Raw genomic sequence first — 17,991 nt, forward strand, 5'->3', positions numbered from 1 at the left:
GAATGGTTCCTGTCCTGTGCCAACAGAAGGTTTGGGGACCATGACCGCTGGGATTCCTCTAGTCTCAGTCAGACCATTAAGTATGGTCTTTTTGTGAGAATTTGGGGTCTGCATCCCACTAATCTCCTGCTCCCTCAGGGGTTCTCTGTTGTGCTCCCTGTCAGGGCCATCATCGGTTGTAGCCGGGCACCATCTAGTTCTTCTGGTCTCAGGATGATGTAAGTCTCTGGTTCATGTGGCCCTTTCTGTCTTTTGGGCTCATAGTTATCTTGTGACCTTGGTGTTCTTCATTCTCCTTTGATCCAGGTGGGTTGAGACCAATTGATGCATCTTAGATGGCAGCTTGTTAGCATTTAAGACCCCAGACGCCACACTTCAAAGTGGGATGCAGAATGTTTTCATAATAGAATTATTTTGCCAATTGACTTAGAAGTTCCCTTAAACCATGGTCCCCAAACCCCCGCCCTTGCTCCGCTGACCTTTGAAGCATTCAGTTTATCCCGTGTAGTTGTTTTTTAAGAATCTGTTTACTCCTGCTGTTCCCACTTTCTCGATTCTTAGTGCTTACCAACTATACATTGAGTAATCTCTAGAAATTTGATTACCGTCGGCCTAATCTAGATCGCACTGTTACCGTTATCGAAGGATCATTGAACCAACTGCCTTGTCTGCATGAGGGGGCATTACTCAGGGGTAATTTGAGGAGGAGATGACACTTACATCAAGCCCGAAGTAAAAGCGGGGCTGAGATAACATCGTTAAGGAAAGGCGAAGGCCACTAAGTTGAAATAAGTGTTCACTTTGTAAGTGAGATGTGCTGGCTTCTTCAGCCCTCGCAGCAGCCATGTGACGGAGCTTTTATCCTGTTTGACCAGTGAGGAAACTGAGGTTTAAAGATCATCAGAGTAGTTTGTCTGTAACAGAACTGAGATTAGAATCCAGGCCTGTCTAACCCTGAAACACATGCTTTTTTTCTAGTTCATTTCATTGCCTTTCAACTGTGGAAGGTGGAAAAGAGACATGGAATGAAATGAATGTGACTTGGCTCATGGCTTTGCCCCTCACTTCCGGATGTGTGTGCTGGGGTAAATCATTCTCTGAGTCCCAGTTCCCTCATCTTCAAGCGAGAGCAAAACTACCAGGGTTTCATGTTCTTGTTTAATTTCATCACGAATTAAGTAAGATAATTCATATGTGAAAAAACTTAGTTATATATAAATATAAGTTATGTAAAGCTTGTGTTGTTGACTAAAACTAAAGGATTTTATAGAGCAGAGCTGTAACAAATTACAGTGTTGGTCTATTACGTATAGATTCATTTATTTCCATTCTGTTTCCTCTAGTCGAGTAGAACTGAAAAGGTTGTGTGAGATCTTCACCCGGATGTTTGCGGACCCTCATAGCAAGGTGAGCCTGGGAATGATATCTGACATTCCTGTCTGCATGTGTACGTGAGCTGTGGAATATACTACTCAAGAGTGAGAGTTAATGCCCCATGGCACAGTTCAGACCTTATAAATTTAACACCAGTTTCAGCATTACTGCATGTTCCATCTTTTAAAAATGCAATTCTTGAAAAATCCAAGCATCCATAAAACTTCAAGTTAAACTGGGCTTCAAGTAGGAATTACAGTGGAAAGAATCAGATGTAGTCTTGAATTCATTGAGCAAATATTTTTGAGTACCTTTTATTAGCCAAATAGTGTGCTAGGTACTAGTAAATAAGACTGTATTTTAATAGAGTATATTTTAAGTTGCAGTCATGAAGAAAATAAGTATATAATTTCTTTTGTCTGCATAGGACAGGAAAGAAAAATGGAAGCATTTATTTAGTGGATTTATTGAAGAAGAAAGTTAATTTATCCGAATAGAACTTTACTGTCCCCAAGAACTTGTTAGATCTAAAAGAGGGAGTCATGCAGCTGGTGCCCATACCTCCTGAGGACTGCGTTTTAGTAAGGGGATCCCTGCTGAGGAGAACATACCTCTGGGTGTGGGACAAGGCCTTTCTTAGGGGTGATGCTGGAGAGGAGCCCTTTACAAAAGGTTGCTTGGAGTCTAGATTTCCAGTGTCTACCGTCATTTGGGAGGAAGCCCTTAGAGGCTGTTAGATGCTTTTAGAGAAAGAAAACAGGGGTATGAGGATATAAGGAAAGTTAAAGGGTGGATATAGGGCAGAAACTAAAGTATAGAAACCAGTAGAACTTTAAATCATCATAAGCAAATCTCAGGTGCTTGACGTGCAGGATTAACTCTCTTATAGTTTTCCTGGCAAAAAAAAAAAAACTTCGAGTTCATGCTGGGATTAACTGTCTTATACTGTAGTTTTCCTAGTAAAAAAGATAACTTCCAGATATGCTGGGAGAAAGAAACGGGTGATAACTAGAGAGTCTAGCAGGCTACTGTGATCTCCCTGCCTTCCTTGTCCTCCTTTCCTCCTAGGAATTGTCCTTGAAGTGTCAAACATCCATTCATCCATCCAGACATTCCCCGTTTACTGGGTCCCTGCTCTGGGTTAGACATACAGAAAACAAGATACGGCCCTTGCTTTCGAGATGCTTGTGGGAGCTTAGGAAAATGAATACAGCGATCCTCCGGCTCCCCCACACACATCCCCCTCAACAGTTCTCTCACTCAATAGTGGTCTCCAAGCATGTGTTAAAATCTGTTAACTGATCCTCACAGCAAGGTTAACATTAACAGTAGTAATAAAATCCAAGAAAGGTTGAGTTTAAAGACCACATAGGTATCCCAAGATATGATCATCAAGGCTTTTCTCTAAGTTAGTCTTAAAAATAGTAAGAATCATAGTATAAGCATAATAAGATTTGCAACATAAGGGCTATTAGATAGTTTTGGACATTGATGAAATTTTCGTTACCTGTCACCTCTAGATTGCTGATTCAGAACCACAATGTGAGGATAAAGAAGGAAATTTGTTTCCATCAGAAGGCTCTTGTACAGTGAGTTTGGAGGTCTCAGTTTAGTTAATAATTGCTAGCTGCCTCTGAGCAAACCCAGCAGTCCCACAGCTGGGGCTCATTTACTTTCTCTTCTGCGTTGTCTCATGAGAGATCCCTGGTGCTAAATAGCGGCTGTGCCAGAGCTGAGTGGGTATGTGACTGGTGGACTGTGCCGGGAGAGGCAGTCTCGTTGAGACGGTAGTCAGCACGGTGCTGCGTGGCTCTGACGGTGGTTCAGGGATATGCCGCTGTGGACTATTTCACCTTAGAGAGCGCCATGTTTACACAGCAGCATGGACTAATGTGAACTGTCAACACTTTTATTCAAACAATCATCTTCCGTTACTTTATCAGTATCAGAAATTGGCATATATGAAAAATAGCTGCCTAAAATGAAAACCTATATACACAATAGTGAATAGTTTTTTGGGCTCATCTTATAATAGTATTTGTTGAATGCTAGCTAATGAAAAAAAAAAGAAATGGTATAGAATTATGACATTTAAAAGATTTTCTTAAGGAAGAAAGAAAAATAAAGGCAGGCCTCCAGGAATAAACTCTATACTTTTCAGCAAAGTTTGTTCTTCTCTGTACTGAATTTTAAAGGCCTATTATGAGGGAAAGGAACCCCGGTGACGCAATGGTTAAGTGCCCCACTGCTAACTGAAAGGTTGCGGCTTGAACCCACTAGCCCCTCCAACAGAGAAAAGATGGGACAGCCTGCTTCCTTAAGAGAATACAGCCTGTGAAGCCCTATGGGGCAGTTCTGCTCTGTCACCTTGGGCCGCTGTGAGTCACAGTCAGCTGACAGCATACAACAACAACAACATATTGAGGGAGTGGGTAGTATTTTACCGGTTTATAGATTTTTCAGGCCCTTTAAGAAACTGCATGAAAATGGTATTAATTCACTGTGGACTAACATTGAATTTGTTTTGTTGCATGGCCTGCTTTGCGGTGGAATTCACAACAGAGAGTAAGTTCCGATCCTTTTTTCTTTATCTGTTTTATGTAATACGTACACCTTCTCCATGTGAACAGTCATTAACAGTGCTGTGAGAGTTACAAGAGTCTGGGCAAAGCCAGTGTGGGCATTTTAATCTTTTATAGACTTCAGTGGAAATCGTGAATTAAACATATGAACTGTATGACTGTCATTTGTGTCCCTTTTCTAGGTTTTCAGTATGTTTCTGGAGACTCTGGTGGATTTTATAATAATCCATAAGGACGACTTGCAAGACTGGCTCTTTGTCCTTCTCACACAATTACTTAAGAAGATGGGTGCAGATTTACTTGGATCCGTGCAAGCAAAGGTTCAGAAGGCACTGGATATAACAAGGTGGGTAGTCAAGGAGACCGTGTTAATGCGACGGGACTCTCAGGTGGCATCTTGCCATTCTCTTTCCGTACCTGTAGCCCGTGTCACCCACTCTCACGTCTACTATCTTACTCAGGGCCCCTGCTCTCTTGTTGACATGTTTGTTAACATGTCCCACCCATCTGTGAGGTCAAATACCCACATCTTCCTTGAGTTGGCGTTATTTTTGTGAATATTTGACATCTTTCTGAAGACCTCAGAGTATTTGTAATACTTCAGCTTCTTAAAGGTTCCATTAGGAATATGTTGTAACGTGTCTGTGTATGATGCAAGGTTCCCAGTGGTCTGGGAACAGTGTCTGAATGGACAGTGGATTGGCTCAGGCATTAATTACACTCACAGCAGTTGGGGCTCTTCTGGCTGCTGTGAGAAAGGCTCAGAGACGTATGAAATGCCGACTGTACTGTCATTATTCTGACGCCCGCCACCTATTGTTTGTGCAATTTTAGGTTGTCAGCATACAGGTACTAGAAGTTGTCTCAGGTTACTTCCCAGTAAAGCCTTGGTTGTGATTTTGTTGAAGAGGGAGGGGAATGTGTCACATCAGCAGGATTTTACAGGAAAAAGTAAATGACTCCACGTCACTTTGAAAACTGTAGGGGCAATGACTTTTCTAAGACTCAATTACTACAAACTGGAGAAATGCCAGTATGTATTGCTGTGTAAGAAAAAAAATTACCACAAATTTAATAGCTTAAACTGACACCTGTTTATTAGCTCAAAGGTCTGCAGGTCACAAGTCTGGGTGGGCTCTACTGGCTTTTATGCTCAGGGTTTCCCAAGGCTAACATCAAAGTGTTGGCCGGCTGGGGAGGCGCTGGGGGAAAACTTGCTTCCAGGCTCATTCAGGTTGTTGGCAGAATCTACTTACTTGTGGTTATAGGTCTAAGGTCCCCATTTCCATGTAGGCTGTCAGCTGGGGGCTGCCTTCTGGTCCTAGAGGCCACCTGCACTCCATCTGACTCTTTGAATCTCCCTGATTTCCTCCTCCACTAGCTAGAGGAAACTCTGCTCTAAGAGGGCTCATTGACTGGATTGTGTTCACCGAGGTAGCCCAGGATTAAAAACATCTTTTGCCTTCTAGTAGTTTTGACTCATGGTGACCCCAGAGTAGAACTGCTTCATAGGGTTTCCTTGGCTGTGATCTTCGTGGAAGTGGATCACCATGGCTTTCTTCTGCGGTGCTGCTGGGTGGGTTTGAACCGCCAACCTTTAGGTTAGTAGCCAAGTATTACATCTACAAAGTCACACGTTTGCCAGGTAACTCACATCTTTGTGGGCACGGTATCATCATATTCATGGTTTCAGGGATTACGGTGGAAGATCTTGGTGGTGGGGTAGAGGGAATACCACTGAAGCTCAGGCAGCTAGAACCATGAGCCCATTTTTAGGCCCTGATTGTTTTAGTTATTGCCCTGCAAATAATTCTGAGAAACCTAGAGTCATTCGTTTATTTATTTTTTGTTCATTTATTCAGTTCACAACAGTAGGGACTGACCATACACAAAAAACCATGTCAGCAGTAAGACATAAGGTGCAGTGTTTAGGACATAGTTCTGGCCCATAATATGATTATGATTTAATAGGACAGCTTGCCATAACGTATGATGTGATAGCCACTATTGTGGTTTACATGCCTTTTAATCTAACTAGTTTTCTCTTAAAAGGTAAGAATGATACCTTCGGGGGTAAATCTTACAGACAGATTTTAAGAGACCTTTTTTCCCCAGTTTCACACCACTGGAATTAGACGAGACTTCAGATATCCTAACTGGAAGAAACCTTAACGTATGGCTCATCTCTGCCAGTTTACAGATGAGCAAGCTGAGACTCGGACATTCACTGATTTTCTCAGTGTCCACGAATGGCAAAGTATAGGCTAGAACCCAGACATTTGGTTTCCACCCAGAGTTCCTTCCACTCAGTCATGCAACCTTCTTTTAGAAGCCAAGAAAAATCCAGGGTCATTGTTAGAGATTTAATGTTTCCTTTAATTCATGTGTACCTGAATGATAGTGTTGGTAGTAGCAGCTTCTGTTTACGGAGTAATTTTACGTACCAGACACTAAGCATTTTACAAGCACTAAATTAGTCTTTACAGTTCTGCAGGTGGGTTCCTTTGTTTTCCATATTTTACAGATGAGGACACTGAGGCATAGAAAGGTGGTCGTTTGCCTAAGCACATAGTAAGCCAGAGCCAGAATTTGGCTTCAAAGCATATACCCTGTGCATCTTTATGACTTGCAGTGTTACAGAATTCTATTACCCAGAATAGATTTCCTTCTGATTTTCAGTGAATTTAAAGCAATATACTCCATTAATGATAAGGCTTTCAAACTCCGTCACTCCTTTGAATGATAAAGCTAAGTGAAATTAGGGTGTGTTGTTCTACAGCAGATACCAGTGGGTTTACAGAGGTCTAGCCTGGGCTTGACCACAGGGGCTGGGCAGATACAGCTGATATAAATGAGAGAAGCAGGTCGGGGGAGGTTAGGTAGTAGGTTGCAGAGCTGTGGCCATGTTGGAATGGGGGCCCACTGATGCCAGGCTGTTCAGGAAAGCTCAGAAATGTGGATTTGTGCAACACATTTGAGAATTTTATCACACTCTAGAGGCCAAATAAAACCTGTGAACCAGATTTGTCCTACAGGTCAAATTTAGGTGAATTTGTGAGTGTTAAGATGCATTCCAGATTTTTAAAGGTGGTGGGAATATTAAGACTGTATTCCTAAACTTTGGTGATTAAGGAAATCAGTTGTATCCTATTAGTTCCCTGCATACCTCTTTCTTTTAAGAATCTTAATTCCAGTAGATTTGATCTGACTTTCTAAGGCATTTTCATTATTCCTTTCTTTTTCTCAGTACCTGAGATGTACAGATCCTTAAGCTTATCTAGAATCAGTCAGTGGTTATTAAAGGGGAGGGGGAGGCTTCAGTGACAACTGAGAGTTGTCCCTTGGGTTATAGACCTAATTGTCAATCACCTTTGGTTTCTTGTACTTTGCCTTGTACCTAACAACAAGGCACATTTCTAGGTTAAACACACCAGTTAAGTTACATGTATTCATCATCTACCCTTTGCAGAAGAAAGGAAGGCGTTTTGTGTGTGGTTTGTTGACCTTGTCTCGTTGCCATCGAGCCAATTCCAACTCATAGTGACCCTGTAACCAAAAAAAAAAACCAAACCCAGTGCTGTCAAGTCAATTCCGACTCATAGGAACCCTTTAAGACAGAAAAAAACTGCCCTCTAGGGTTTCCAAGGAGCAGCTTGTGGATTCAAACTGGAGACCTTTTGGTACACAGGAGAGCTCTTAACCACTGCACCACCAGAGCTCTGTGGTCAGTATGAATCACTTAAATCCTAACCGTACCAGTAGAGAAACCAAGGACTGACTTAACTGTGAGTAGTGAGTAACATATACTTTGCTTCCAGGCATGGTTCTTAGAGCTTGCTGGGTACAAACAGGATGGTATTTGGTCAGGTTTACTATTTTTTAGTCAATATAATGATACCTAGTATGTGCCTAGGTACCTAGTATGTGCCTACACTTTATATTTTTCTTTTAAATTATTTAATCTTCAAATCAGTCTGTGACATAGGTACTGGTTGCTTCATTTCATAGATTCAAACCTGTATAAAGATAAAGTTTACTATACTTTTTATTGTGTAGATTGAGAAGAGTCTGTGAGAGATCAAAGAGATCAATGTCATCACTTAGCTTCCGTTGTAATAGATGTTTTTATTATACTACCTTTTCTCTTAGTATGGAAGTTATATCCTCATTATCCACATAGGCTCCATGATGAGATTTTAAGCTGATACTAGTGTCTTAGTTAGCTAGAGCTCCTGTAACATAAATAGCACAAGTGAGTGGCTTTAAAGAACAGAAATTTGTTTTCTCACAGTTCTGGAGGCTAGAAGTCCAAATTGTGGACTTCCTCATAGATAGTGCCAAGCATTTCTTGATTTCTTGGCTCGTAGATGAACCACACATGGTGTCTGGGTCGTGCATATCTCTGTGTGCATATTTCTGTGTCTGATCTGTCCTTTTTGTAACTCTGAAGTGATTAGATTTAGAACCCACCCTACCCAGGGATGGTCTAATTAACATAACAAAGAAAACCCTATTCCCAAACAGAATTATATCCATAGATAGAGGAGTAGGATTCAAATACATATATTTTTCTTTGGGGATGAGGGGCTCAATTTAATCCATAACAACCAGTAATTACAGCACTTTAAGAGAGAGAACACTGACTTTCACTAGCCAAGAACCTCTGGGGGTTACTTGATTGAATCAGAGATGTGAAATGGCTACAAGAAATAAGACCTGTAACAGGCAAGAAACGAGCAAGAGAAGGGGCTCCTAGGTCCCCAGGCCTCCGCGTGTGTTTTGTAGCAGGATGGGAAGTTTTTCTTTGTGGGATATCTCACAGGCACTCTTGTGGTAGTGACTATACAAGATAAGATCTTAAGCAATGACCAAGGTAGGACTGAGAAGGACAGTAGAGCTAACAGCTGTAAACACCTAGTTGGGACATAAAAATAAGATTTGAGAATTGTAGGTGTTTTCCTACAGGCATTATTCAGGAGGGTTCCTGGAGAGAACGTGAGCAGACCCTTAGAAGGGTCCTTAATTAATTAAGGAATTTTTAAAATAGCATACTCAAAGCAAATTTAGTATATGCTTTGGGAGTTTACATTTAAATAACATTTTTCTTCTTGTAAGTTTTCTATATAGACATGTATTTAATACTTTTAATAAGTTAAAAAATACCGTATTAAAAATGTGAACAAGTTTGCTTTTACATACATTACGAACATCCAAAAACAGGATGTGTTTGTTTCTCAGGTAGTTTTATATTCTTCTTTATAATGAATCTTTCTTTAAAAACAAGCACTTTATTTTTTTATACCCAGGGATTCCTTTCCATTTGATCAACAATTTAACATTTTGATGAGATTTATTGTGGATCAAACTCAGACTCCAAATCTCAAGGTCGGTAACTGTTTGTCATTATAATTATACTTTCAGAGCTCAAATTTGCTTAAAATTTACTTATGTTATTCATAACTATTGGGCTAGTGTGAGTAAAGCTGCCATGAACATTCTTGCACAAATCTTTGTGGACGTGTTCCCATTTCTCTTCGTTAAATAACTAGGAGTAGAATTACTGGTTCACAGAATGAGTGTATGTCTAACTTTATTAGAAACTGCCAAAATGGTTGTACCGTATTGTATTCCCACCAGCAGTGTGAGAGTTCCAGTTGTCCGTATCCTCACCAGCATTTGTTATTATTAGTCTTTTTCACAATTACGATTTAAACTAGAAAAGTAAGACAGTCTCATGTGTTGAGACAGGTATCTAATTGGAATGTTTCTGTAATGTTAATATTTTAAGACCTCAAAATTAATTGTTAAATGTTGGAAATTCATACCTATAATAACAAGACTAAATTTGAGAGAGGATGTGTGTTAATTTCAAATGAATCATGTTCATCACCTGTTCTTTGATATTAACTTTTGTTGGGGTTTTAGGATGGGCCCAGTAAATAATAGCGCTTTTCTCCTAAGGCCAAAACCAATTGAAAAGTCAGTGGAGAAGTTAGGGCAGAGTCAGCTTCGTTACTGTTAAATGCTGGCTTATAGGACCTGGCCTAGAATGTGTGAAAAACTAACTGCAGAGTTGAACTTGTCCTCCCAGTTAGTGGCAGAGTGGAAAACTTGACCTTCCCACGTGGACTCCTGCACTGGAAGACTCTTGTGGCAGGATGAGGAACAGAGCACCCCTTGTGAACAGGCATGGGATCCAAAAGAGAAGGGAACCGAACTACATGCCAGTCCCTGTACCCAGACTTACCTTAGTCAAGTCATGCTTTCTTCCTCACGGATGCTTTTCCATGTGGAAACACAAATCCAGGAGAAAGGAAGCTCTCCCTCAAAAGCATTTGCTTTTCTCTGACACCTCCATTAGGGATTCTATACCCATTCCTCATTTATTGACATGAGTAAGTTCCAAAGACCAGGTCGTTATGCAAAAATAGGCATTATGCAAAAATGGAGGATGACCACATCAAATCACAAAATGGAAGATGACTATATCATTACATAACTGCCAAACCACTGAATCATGGCCCAACCAAGCTGACAAATAACCATCACAGCCAGCATTGCTCTCTCTGCTCGGCATTTGTTACTGCCAAATGTACCTCGTTAATGCACAGACTAGTTGGATGGTAGGTTTTTTACTATCATTGTGAATACAAAATGTCAGATAACAAGATAGTTAATAAATGAGGAGTAAGTGTATTAAAAGATTCATAAAGCGTACCTAACGTTTCTAACTATTGGATCTTTCAGGTCAAAGTTGCAATCCTAAAATACATTGAGTCTCTGGCCAGGCAAATGGATCCAACAGATTTTATAAACTCTAGTGAGACAAGGCTTGCTGTTTCTAGAATTATAACCTGGACAACAGAACCAAAGAGTTCAGACGTGAGAAAGGTATGTCCAAAAGATCTAAAGTATAATTACAGACCTTCTTAGGCATGTGCTAGAAGAATTAATTTAGAAACTTGCAAACCGCCCATTACAAAAATCTTTTTTCCTCCTTTTCTGTGAAAACCAAGACTTTGCTACTGCTCCTTATCTTCACTCTCCAACTCTGCCCAGTTGCAGCCTTTGAATATCAAAATGAAACTCTGAAATCTTGCACGGTGCATTGTTTCTAAGCATCTGTTTTATGTACTTTATAATGCGGAAGCATTACTGTATTACAAGTACGTTTGTCTTCCTTTTATCAGTTTTGCAACATGAACTTTGAAGATGGAATTGTATGTAAACCTAAAGCTACCTAGCCTTAGGGTACCTGATAGTAAAATGTGGTTGAAAACTGTCATGAGATATAATGGATTCTTGACTTAAAAGAGCAGAAAACACTTCCAATTACATACCACACTTGGGACCCACTCTCTTTGATTTGGCATGTAGGGGAGGGAAGGTAGGATCATATTTTTTGAGACACCCTAATATCGGGGTGCTGTCTTGTTCTTGCTACTTTCTTGTGAAATGGCATATTGAGAGGGAAGTAACATTGTGAAGAGTACAGTCTAGTATTATTTGTATTACTAGGTAGGAATCTCGCTCATAGGACTGTTAGGAGGAGTAATATAAAGTGTTAGTTTCTGACACATTGTAAGCACACAACAAGTAGAAGCTATTATTGTGTTGTTGCTATTATTCCCATTCTCTTCCCTTTCTAAGCTTGGGTTTTATGCATGGCCATTGTTCGTTTGCTTTGTGTAAAAGCTACCCTTTTTAAAGACATATTTCTCTGTTCTGCTTTCAGGCTAAAAGTAGCTGATTTTGGTTTATTTATATATAATCATGAACCTTGCATTTTTTTCTTTTGTACTGTACTCTGTGTGCAGCCCTTTGGTTTTGGGGTCCAGACAGGGGAAAAGGCTGATCCTAAGCAAAAATATTTTATGGGTAAGCAATAATTAGGAAAGTTGGTGCATTTCCAAGTGCAAATAGACAACATCACTCTCTCTCTGATGGCGTTCAAAGAGGAGAACCAAAGAGTTACCTGAAAGAGTCATACAATTCATTCACTATTTAAACCATCTTCAATGCTTATTTTCAGTTCTTTTGGGTTATCTGAAGTCACTTCACAAGACTTGGTCTTCATTGGTTTGATGCTCCTTCCATTGCTGCCCCTGCCTCTCACTCTTACTCCTTGTGAATGCTGCTTAACTCCTCACCTTCAGATCCAGCTCAAACCCAGGTTCTGGGACAGTAATCCTAATTTTCAGAGGAACCTGAGAAGCTTTAAATCAGTATTTCTCAGTCCTGTCTGATTTTAATGCACAGAATTAAAGCCCGTTACTTTAGAGATTGTCCTGGCATTGAACCTCAAGACACACAGGCTCCTGATATAGTCCTGAGCTGGTTGCCACCAATTCTTTTGCTGCCTAGCCTAGATCCACAATATTTTCGGGACTAGGTCTAACCTCACTGTCTGCAGTGCCCTTCCCCACCTCCTTAACCAGTACCTAAACTCACAGGCTGCATCTAAATGCAGCCTAGAGCTTGGGGCCCTGCTGCTCTTGACAGACTTCCATCAACCTGACTGCCCATCTGCCTGGTTTTCTGTATATTGTCAGCTCTACATCGGCTGTATCGATCATGGAAAACTTCCTAGAGAAGATAACATTCATCTTCAGTCTTGAAATAAGGATGGACTTTGCACAGGCAATGAGAAATTTGGGAGAAGGGATGTGTAGTCCGAGTTTAGGAAATATGATGCGGTTTGTCTGGGAACAGTGAGTAGGCTGGTAGGTCTGAAGCAGACGGTTCTGAAAACTGGAGCAGTGGGAGACTGTTCTGGTCATGCCTGTATGCCTAGAACCTAGCACATTGCCTGTAGGAACATAGCCCCTTGCCTGTAGGAACATAGCCCCTTGCCATCTAGTCCATTCCAACTCATAGTCACCCTGGAGGACAGAGTAGAACTGCCACATAGGGTTTCCAGGGAGCACCTGGTAGATTCAAACTGCCGATCTTTTGGTTAGCAGCCAGTCTCTTAACTACTGTGCCACCAGGGCTCCAGTAGGAGCATAAACCCAAATACCATTATTACTGAGTTGATTCCAACTCATAGTCACCCTATAGGACAGAGTAGAACTACCCCATAGAGTTCCCAGGGAGCACCTGGTGGATTTGAACTGCCGACCTTTTGGTTAGCAGCCGTAGCACTTAACCACTGTGCCACCAGGGTTTCCAGTAGGAACATAGCAGGTATTTAATAAATATTTTGAATGAATTAATGAATGACAGATACCCAAAGAGAAATGATCCCATGTCACATAACATTCTGAAGCTGCCAGTTTCAAAACCGTAGTCTTGAACTTTCTGGTTTTTGTATTGATTCTTTGTATTGAATAATTTCTACAAACTTAGCAGCTTGAAACAACACAAGTAGGTCAGGAGTCTGGCACATGTTCTCTGGATCCTCTGCTCAGGGTCTCACCAGGCAGAAATCAAAATGTCATCTGGGGCTGTAGTCTCCTGTGAGACTGAGTCCTCTTTCAACTCATTGGTGGCAGACTTCAGTTCCTCATAGTTGTAAGACTGAGGTTCCCACTTTCTTGCTGCCTCTCAACCAGGGGTCATTCCCAGCTCCTGGAGGCTGTTAGCCATCTTCTGCCACATGGCCCTCTCTACAACATAGCAGTTTGCTCCTTCAAAGCCAGCAGGAGAATTTGAAGAAAACTTCCTAAATTTGAGGAAAAACTATTAAATTTACACTTCCAAGAAACTTAACAAACTCCAAGTAGGATAAACTCAAAGAGATTCGCAGCAAAGGCGCACCATAATCACACTGCTAAAAGATAAGGTTAGAGAGCCCTGAAAGCAGCAGTAGAGAAGTGACTTATCATGTCCAAGGGATCCTAAATACAATTAACAGTTGGTTGTCATTAGAAATTATGGAGGCCAGAGGGCAGTGGGATGAAATATTTATATAAGTGCTGAACCAAAAAAAAACTTTCAGCCAAGAATTCTATATTCAGCTAAACCATTCTTCCAAAATGATGGAGAAGTTAAGACAAAACCAGCAGGAGAATCTCTCTCACTTTGAACCTCTCCGACCTCTTTTGAGGGCTTGTCTGATTGGGTCAGGTCCACCCAAGATACCATATTTTTACAAAAATAATGTGTACCTTCTACCTTTGTTTGCCAACTACACCCCCCCACCACAAGGTACTTTCCTAAGCACTACCGTCCCAATTTTTTATATATTGCTATAAAATTAGCATAGTGTGCCTACAAACATACCTTGTAAGGGGGAGGGTGCAGCTGGCAAATGTAGAACTTGTGTGTTATTTGCTTACAAATACAGTAATCTTTTTTTATTAACTCAAAATCAGTTGATTAGGGACCTTAATTACACGTGAGGCATGTACACCAAGGGACGAGAATCTTGTGGGCTGACTTAGAATTTTGCCTACCATGGCTTTGGGCTCTCTTTCAGTGGGTTGGCAGGAATCTCCTACAGTTACTTGGTAATTTTTGAGGTCTTATTTAAGTAGGGCATCTTTTTACCTTATTATGCAAATTGTAATGCGGTTCAGCTTAGTCCAGATGCACCTCTGCACTCGGGGCACCCTCCGGATTTCTTCATCATCCAAAGTGTTTATGGCTCTAGATTGTTGGACTTTCAGGGTGCCCATCCAGGAGTGACTAGTAAAGCATTGTTACTTGATTCAAATAGTGTATTAAAGTAGAGTATCCAAGTATTTGTTCTTTTGCCCCTAAGCTATGCACCAGAAACTGTACATTAGGGTACTGCAGATAATATAAAAAGTAAGAGTGCTGTCATCAAATAAGATTTGAATCTGAGCTTAACTGCTGACACCTTTCAAGTTTTGGAGGATCGTGATTCTTAAGTAAAGGACCCAGCTGAGGTTGAGATTTAAAACTGAGAGCCACTGTTATTATTTTTACTTTTAGATTATATATGCTTAGATAATTTTTTCTGTAAGAAACCAAATACTGTGACTGCTAACAAGTAACAACAGTTAAAGAGGTTTTTCTTCTCTGATTCAATCATGCCGCCTCCGCTGTTGGCCAGTCCCTGCTTCACCATAATTGAGTGAGGAGTGATTTCCCACTTAGGTCAGCTTCAGCCTGCTTTGGGCCCTGAGGAGGAAACTTGGAAGGAAATTGTAAACAGGTAGATAAAACTGTGTACTAATTTCAGAAAACACACTTGTTTGTTTGCATTTTGGATCATTAATACCAAACCCTTGTGAGAACACTGGGAAGATTTTGAAGAAATCTAAAATTAACACAGTACTGTGCTTGTATACCTGTGTAAATGTTTGTTTTAGTATATTTTATGATTATCCCAGTGGAACAGCCTGTGTTGAATAAGGAACGACTGAAGATCATGAAAGCACTCTCAGTTTGCTAATTTTGTATAGCACTTATAATGACATCCCGAAGGCAATAGCAGTCATTGTTGAATAAGTTAGAAAACTCTCTGCTTTTCTTCTCCGTGCTTTCCCAAATTAACACCAGTCCTGAAGCATTTGCCCAAGCTTCTTCTACCATTCAGCTGTTAGGAAGAGTTCCACGCAGTTCATGGCCTGAGTGTTCTTTTCAAACAGCAGTAATGAGATTTTGGAGAACCCCTGACCCTCAGCCCCAAATTCCACTGTGGGGGCTTGTCATTCGATCCTTAAGTTACACTAGAGTTGTCCATTAGAAGACGTAGGCACTCATCTGGGATGTTGTCTGGCTGCTCACTGCTCCTGCCTCCTGTGGAAGACAGCAGTTCAAAGATGCAGACGAGAACGGTTGCCTGTTTCACTTTGTGGTTCATGTGAGCGTGAGCTATGTCCCTGGCATCTCTCCAGCCCCACCCTGTATTTAGAAATTATTCCTTTAATGATAGCGTATTGATGGCGATGTTGAATATAACCCAGGTTTCTTCCTTGCTTAAATCCCAGTCTTCTGATACCTCGTTAAGGGGGGTGGGGGGGGGTCATAGATAAAATATTTTAGAACCATGACAGCCTCATTCTTTTTAAAACTTTGATATAAGAAATCTTGTTTAAAAAAACATGCTTAAATGATACTTTCCATTTTTGGAACTTGGACCTCATTAAAAAGAGATTTTGGAAACAGCTTGAAGTCAAAGAGCGAGTTTTTGAAACCTGTATGAAATCACACACATACACATCATCTGTCTAACTGGTCATATTTTCAGAATTTCTATTTGATTTCTTATTAAAATCCGTCTTCAGGATTATTGGGGAAAAAATTCCTTAATGGCCAAGAGTTAAAGGTATATTGGACATGGATAAAAGTCGCTAATATTAAGTAGCCATGAATTTTCACAGCTTCCGGGCCTGTTGTCATGCAGCCCTCCTGTTCCTGAAGGGTCCCACGAATTTTATACTTTGCTTCATGACAACTCTCAAGTTAGCTTGTGGTATTGCGTATCATATCAGTCTGGAAAGAAATACTGACTTTTAAGTAAAACCAGTGGCACATTTCACATAAAATTATGCTATTCAAGAATGTAATGGTACATTTTATAATTTTCAATCAACAAAAACTAAGTGCTCAAGCTTTCCCGTTAGACTGATGGCATTGAAGTATTTTCACAGCTAAAGCTGTAGTCTGTGTCTTCCCTTCTCCTTGAAGTGCACTGAGTTTTTTCTGCATGTACTTTTCTAACATCTAATAAAATGTTTTTTTGAAGACACAGGTTACTTTGCATGATTTTTCAAATTTGCTCTATTTTAATAGAATTTAGCTATATACAAATCATGTTAACAGTACATTAAACTTGTGGTGAAATAGATTCCTTTGGGTAATGATTTATTTCAAATGCTTCAAGATGTAGAAATTTGTATTATAGTGCCTAAAATCAAACCCATTGCCATCAAGTCAATTCTGACTCATAGCGACCCTATAGGACAGAGCGGAACTGCCCCATAGGGTGTCCAAGGCTGTAATCACTACAGGAACAGACTGCCACATCTTTCTCCTGCGGGAGCAGCTGATGGGTTCGATCCGCCGACGTTCTGGTTTGCAGCTAAGCGCTTTAACCACTGTGCCACCAGGACTCCTGTATTTTAGTTCAACGAATAATCTTTTTTTTTTTTTTACTAGTATCGTAATGGTACACTGGCCCCTTATGGTTTAATTTGGATAGAGAAGCTATTAATGATTATATCTGGGAGTCAAGGGAAAAGAGCAACATGCACTTGCCCAGTGCTGTGTTTAATGAATGCTTTTGAAATGTTGAAAAAGTAATTTCTGATTCTATGGAAAACAGTATTTCACTGATACTTTTAAGTTTGTAATTAGCTTTTTAATTTTGGTTAAATATACTTGAGTCTTTGGATTTTTTTTCCCCCTTCTCCAGGTACAAAATAGTAGCTTTGTCCTAAGTGATTCTGGAATTAATTTTATTATTATAAAAGCATTGAAATATTTTATGGTGTTTAAGAATTTATCAGCAAACACATTTTTATGTAAATTCTATGTCATCGAAAAAATTCAGAATAATTACTGCAGTCATAAAAATTATAGTCTTTGGAGAAATAAATATATGCTTTTAGTCAAAATGAAAAAGAAATTATTGGATACACAGAAACCATTTTTTGTAATATATTTTTTTGTCTCCACTCTTTTAGACATTTGTAAGGAAATGCCAATTAGTATTAACTAAAATTGTTCCTTTGGTATAGTTTTTCTAAATCAGAACCGTTGCAGTCTGAGTTTTCTGGCCTTGTCTCCTAAACTCTGGTTGTCTGCAGCTAGACTGGTGTCGCAGAAAGCAGGTTACGTGCTGGAACGGTCAGTCTCCTGCGGCTGCTGTGGCTTCGGCCGGCTGGCCGCTGGCTTGTCCTCCTCGGCTGCTGCGGTCGCTACAAGCAGGACTGCAGCATGTCGTCCGCTGGGAGTGAAAAGGGCCTTTTCCAAAGGGCAGGAGAGCGGGTTTTTTAATCGCACCGTCTAAAATCTGCTTGCTTTCCCAGAGACTCTCTCTTTCCTTGGTTCGTGGATGTAACAGTAGGAGCTTTTCACTTGCATTTGGAGTATCTTTTTCGAGTATATTTCAGTCCATAGG

General features: G+C 40.4%; 1 protein-coding gene across 1 annotated transcript in view; it reads left to right on the plus strand.

Moving 5' to 3' along the window:
- CLASP1 (cytoplasmic linker associated protein 1) overlaps window positions 1–17,991 on the plus strand; it is a 372,718-nt gene that overhangs the window by 298,157 nt on the left and 56,570 nt on the right. The window contains exons 26-29 of the mRNA XM_064287366.1: window positions 1,344–1,407; window positions 4,139–4,302; window positions 9,263–9,341; window positions 10,704–10,847. Of these exons, the coding sequence (XP_064143436.1) occupies window positions 1,344–1,407; window positions 4,139–4,302; window positions 9,263–9,341; window positions 10,704–10,847 (451 nt within the window). The remainder of the gene's footprint in view (window positions 1–1,343; window positions 1,408–4,138; window positions 4,303–9,262; window positions 9,342–10,703; window positions 10,848–17,991) is intronic.

This window comes from Loxodonta africana, chromosome 6, assembly GCF_030014295.1.
Source record: "Loxodonta africana isolate mLoxAfr1 chromosome 6, mLoxAfr1.hap2, whole genome shotgun sequence".
Taxonomy (NCBI): domain Eukaryota; kingdom Metazoa; phylum Chordata; class Mammalia; order Proboscidea; family Elephantidae; genus Loxodonta; species Loxodonta africana.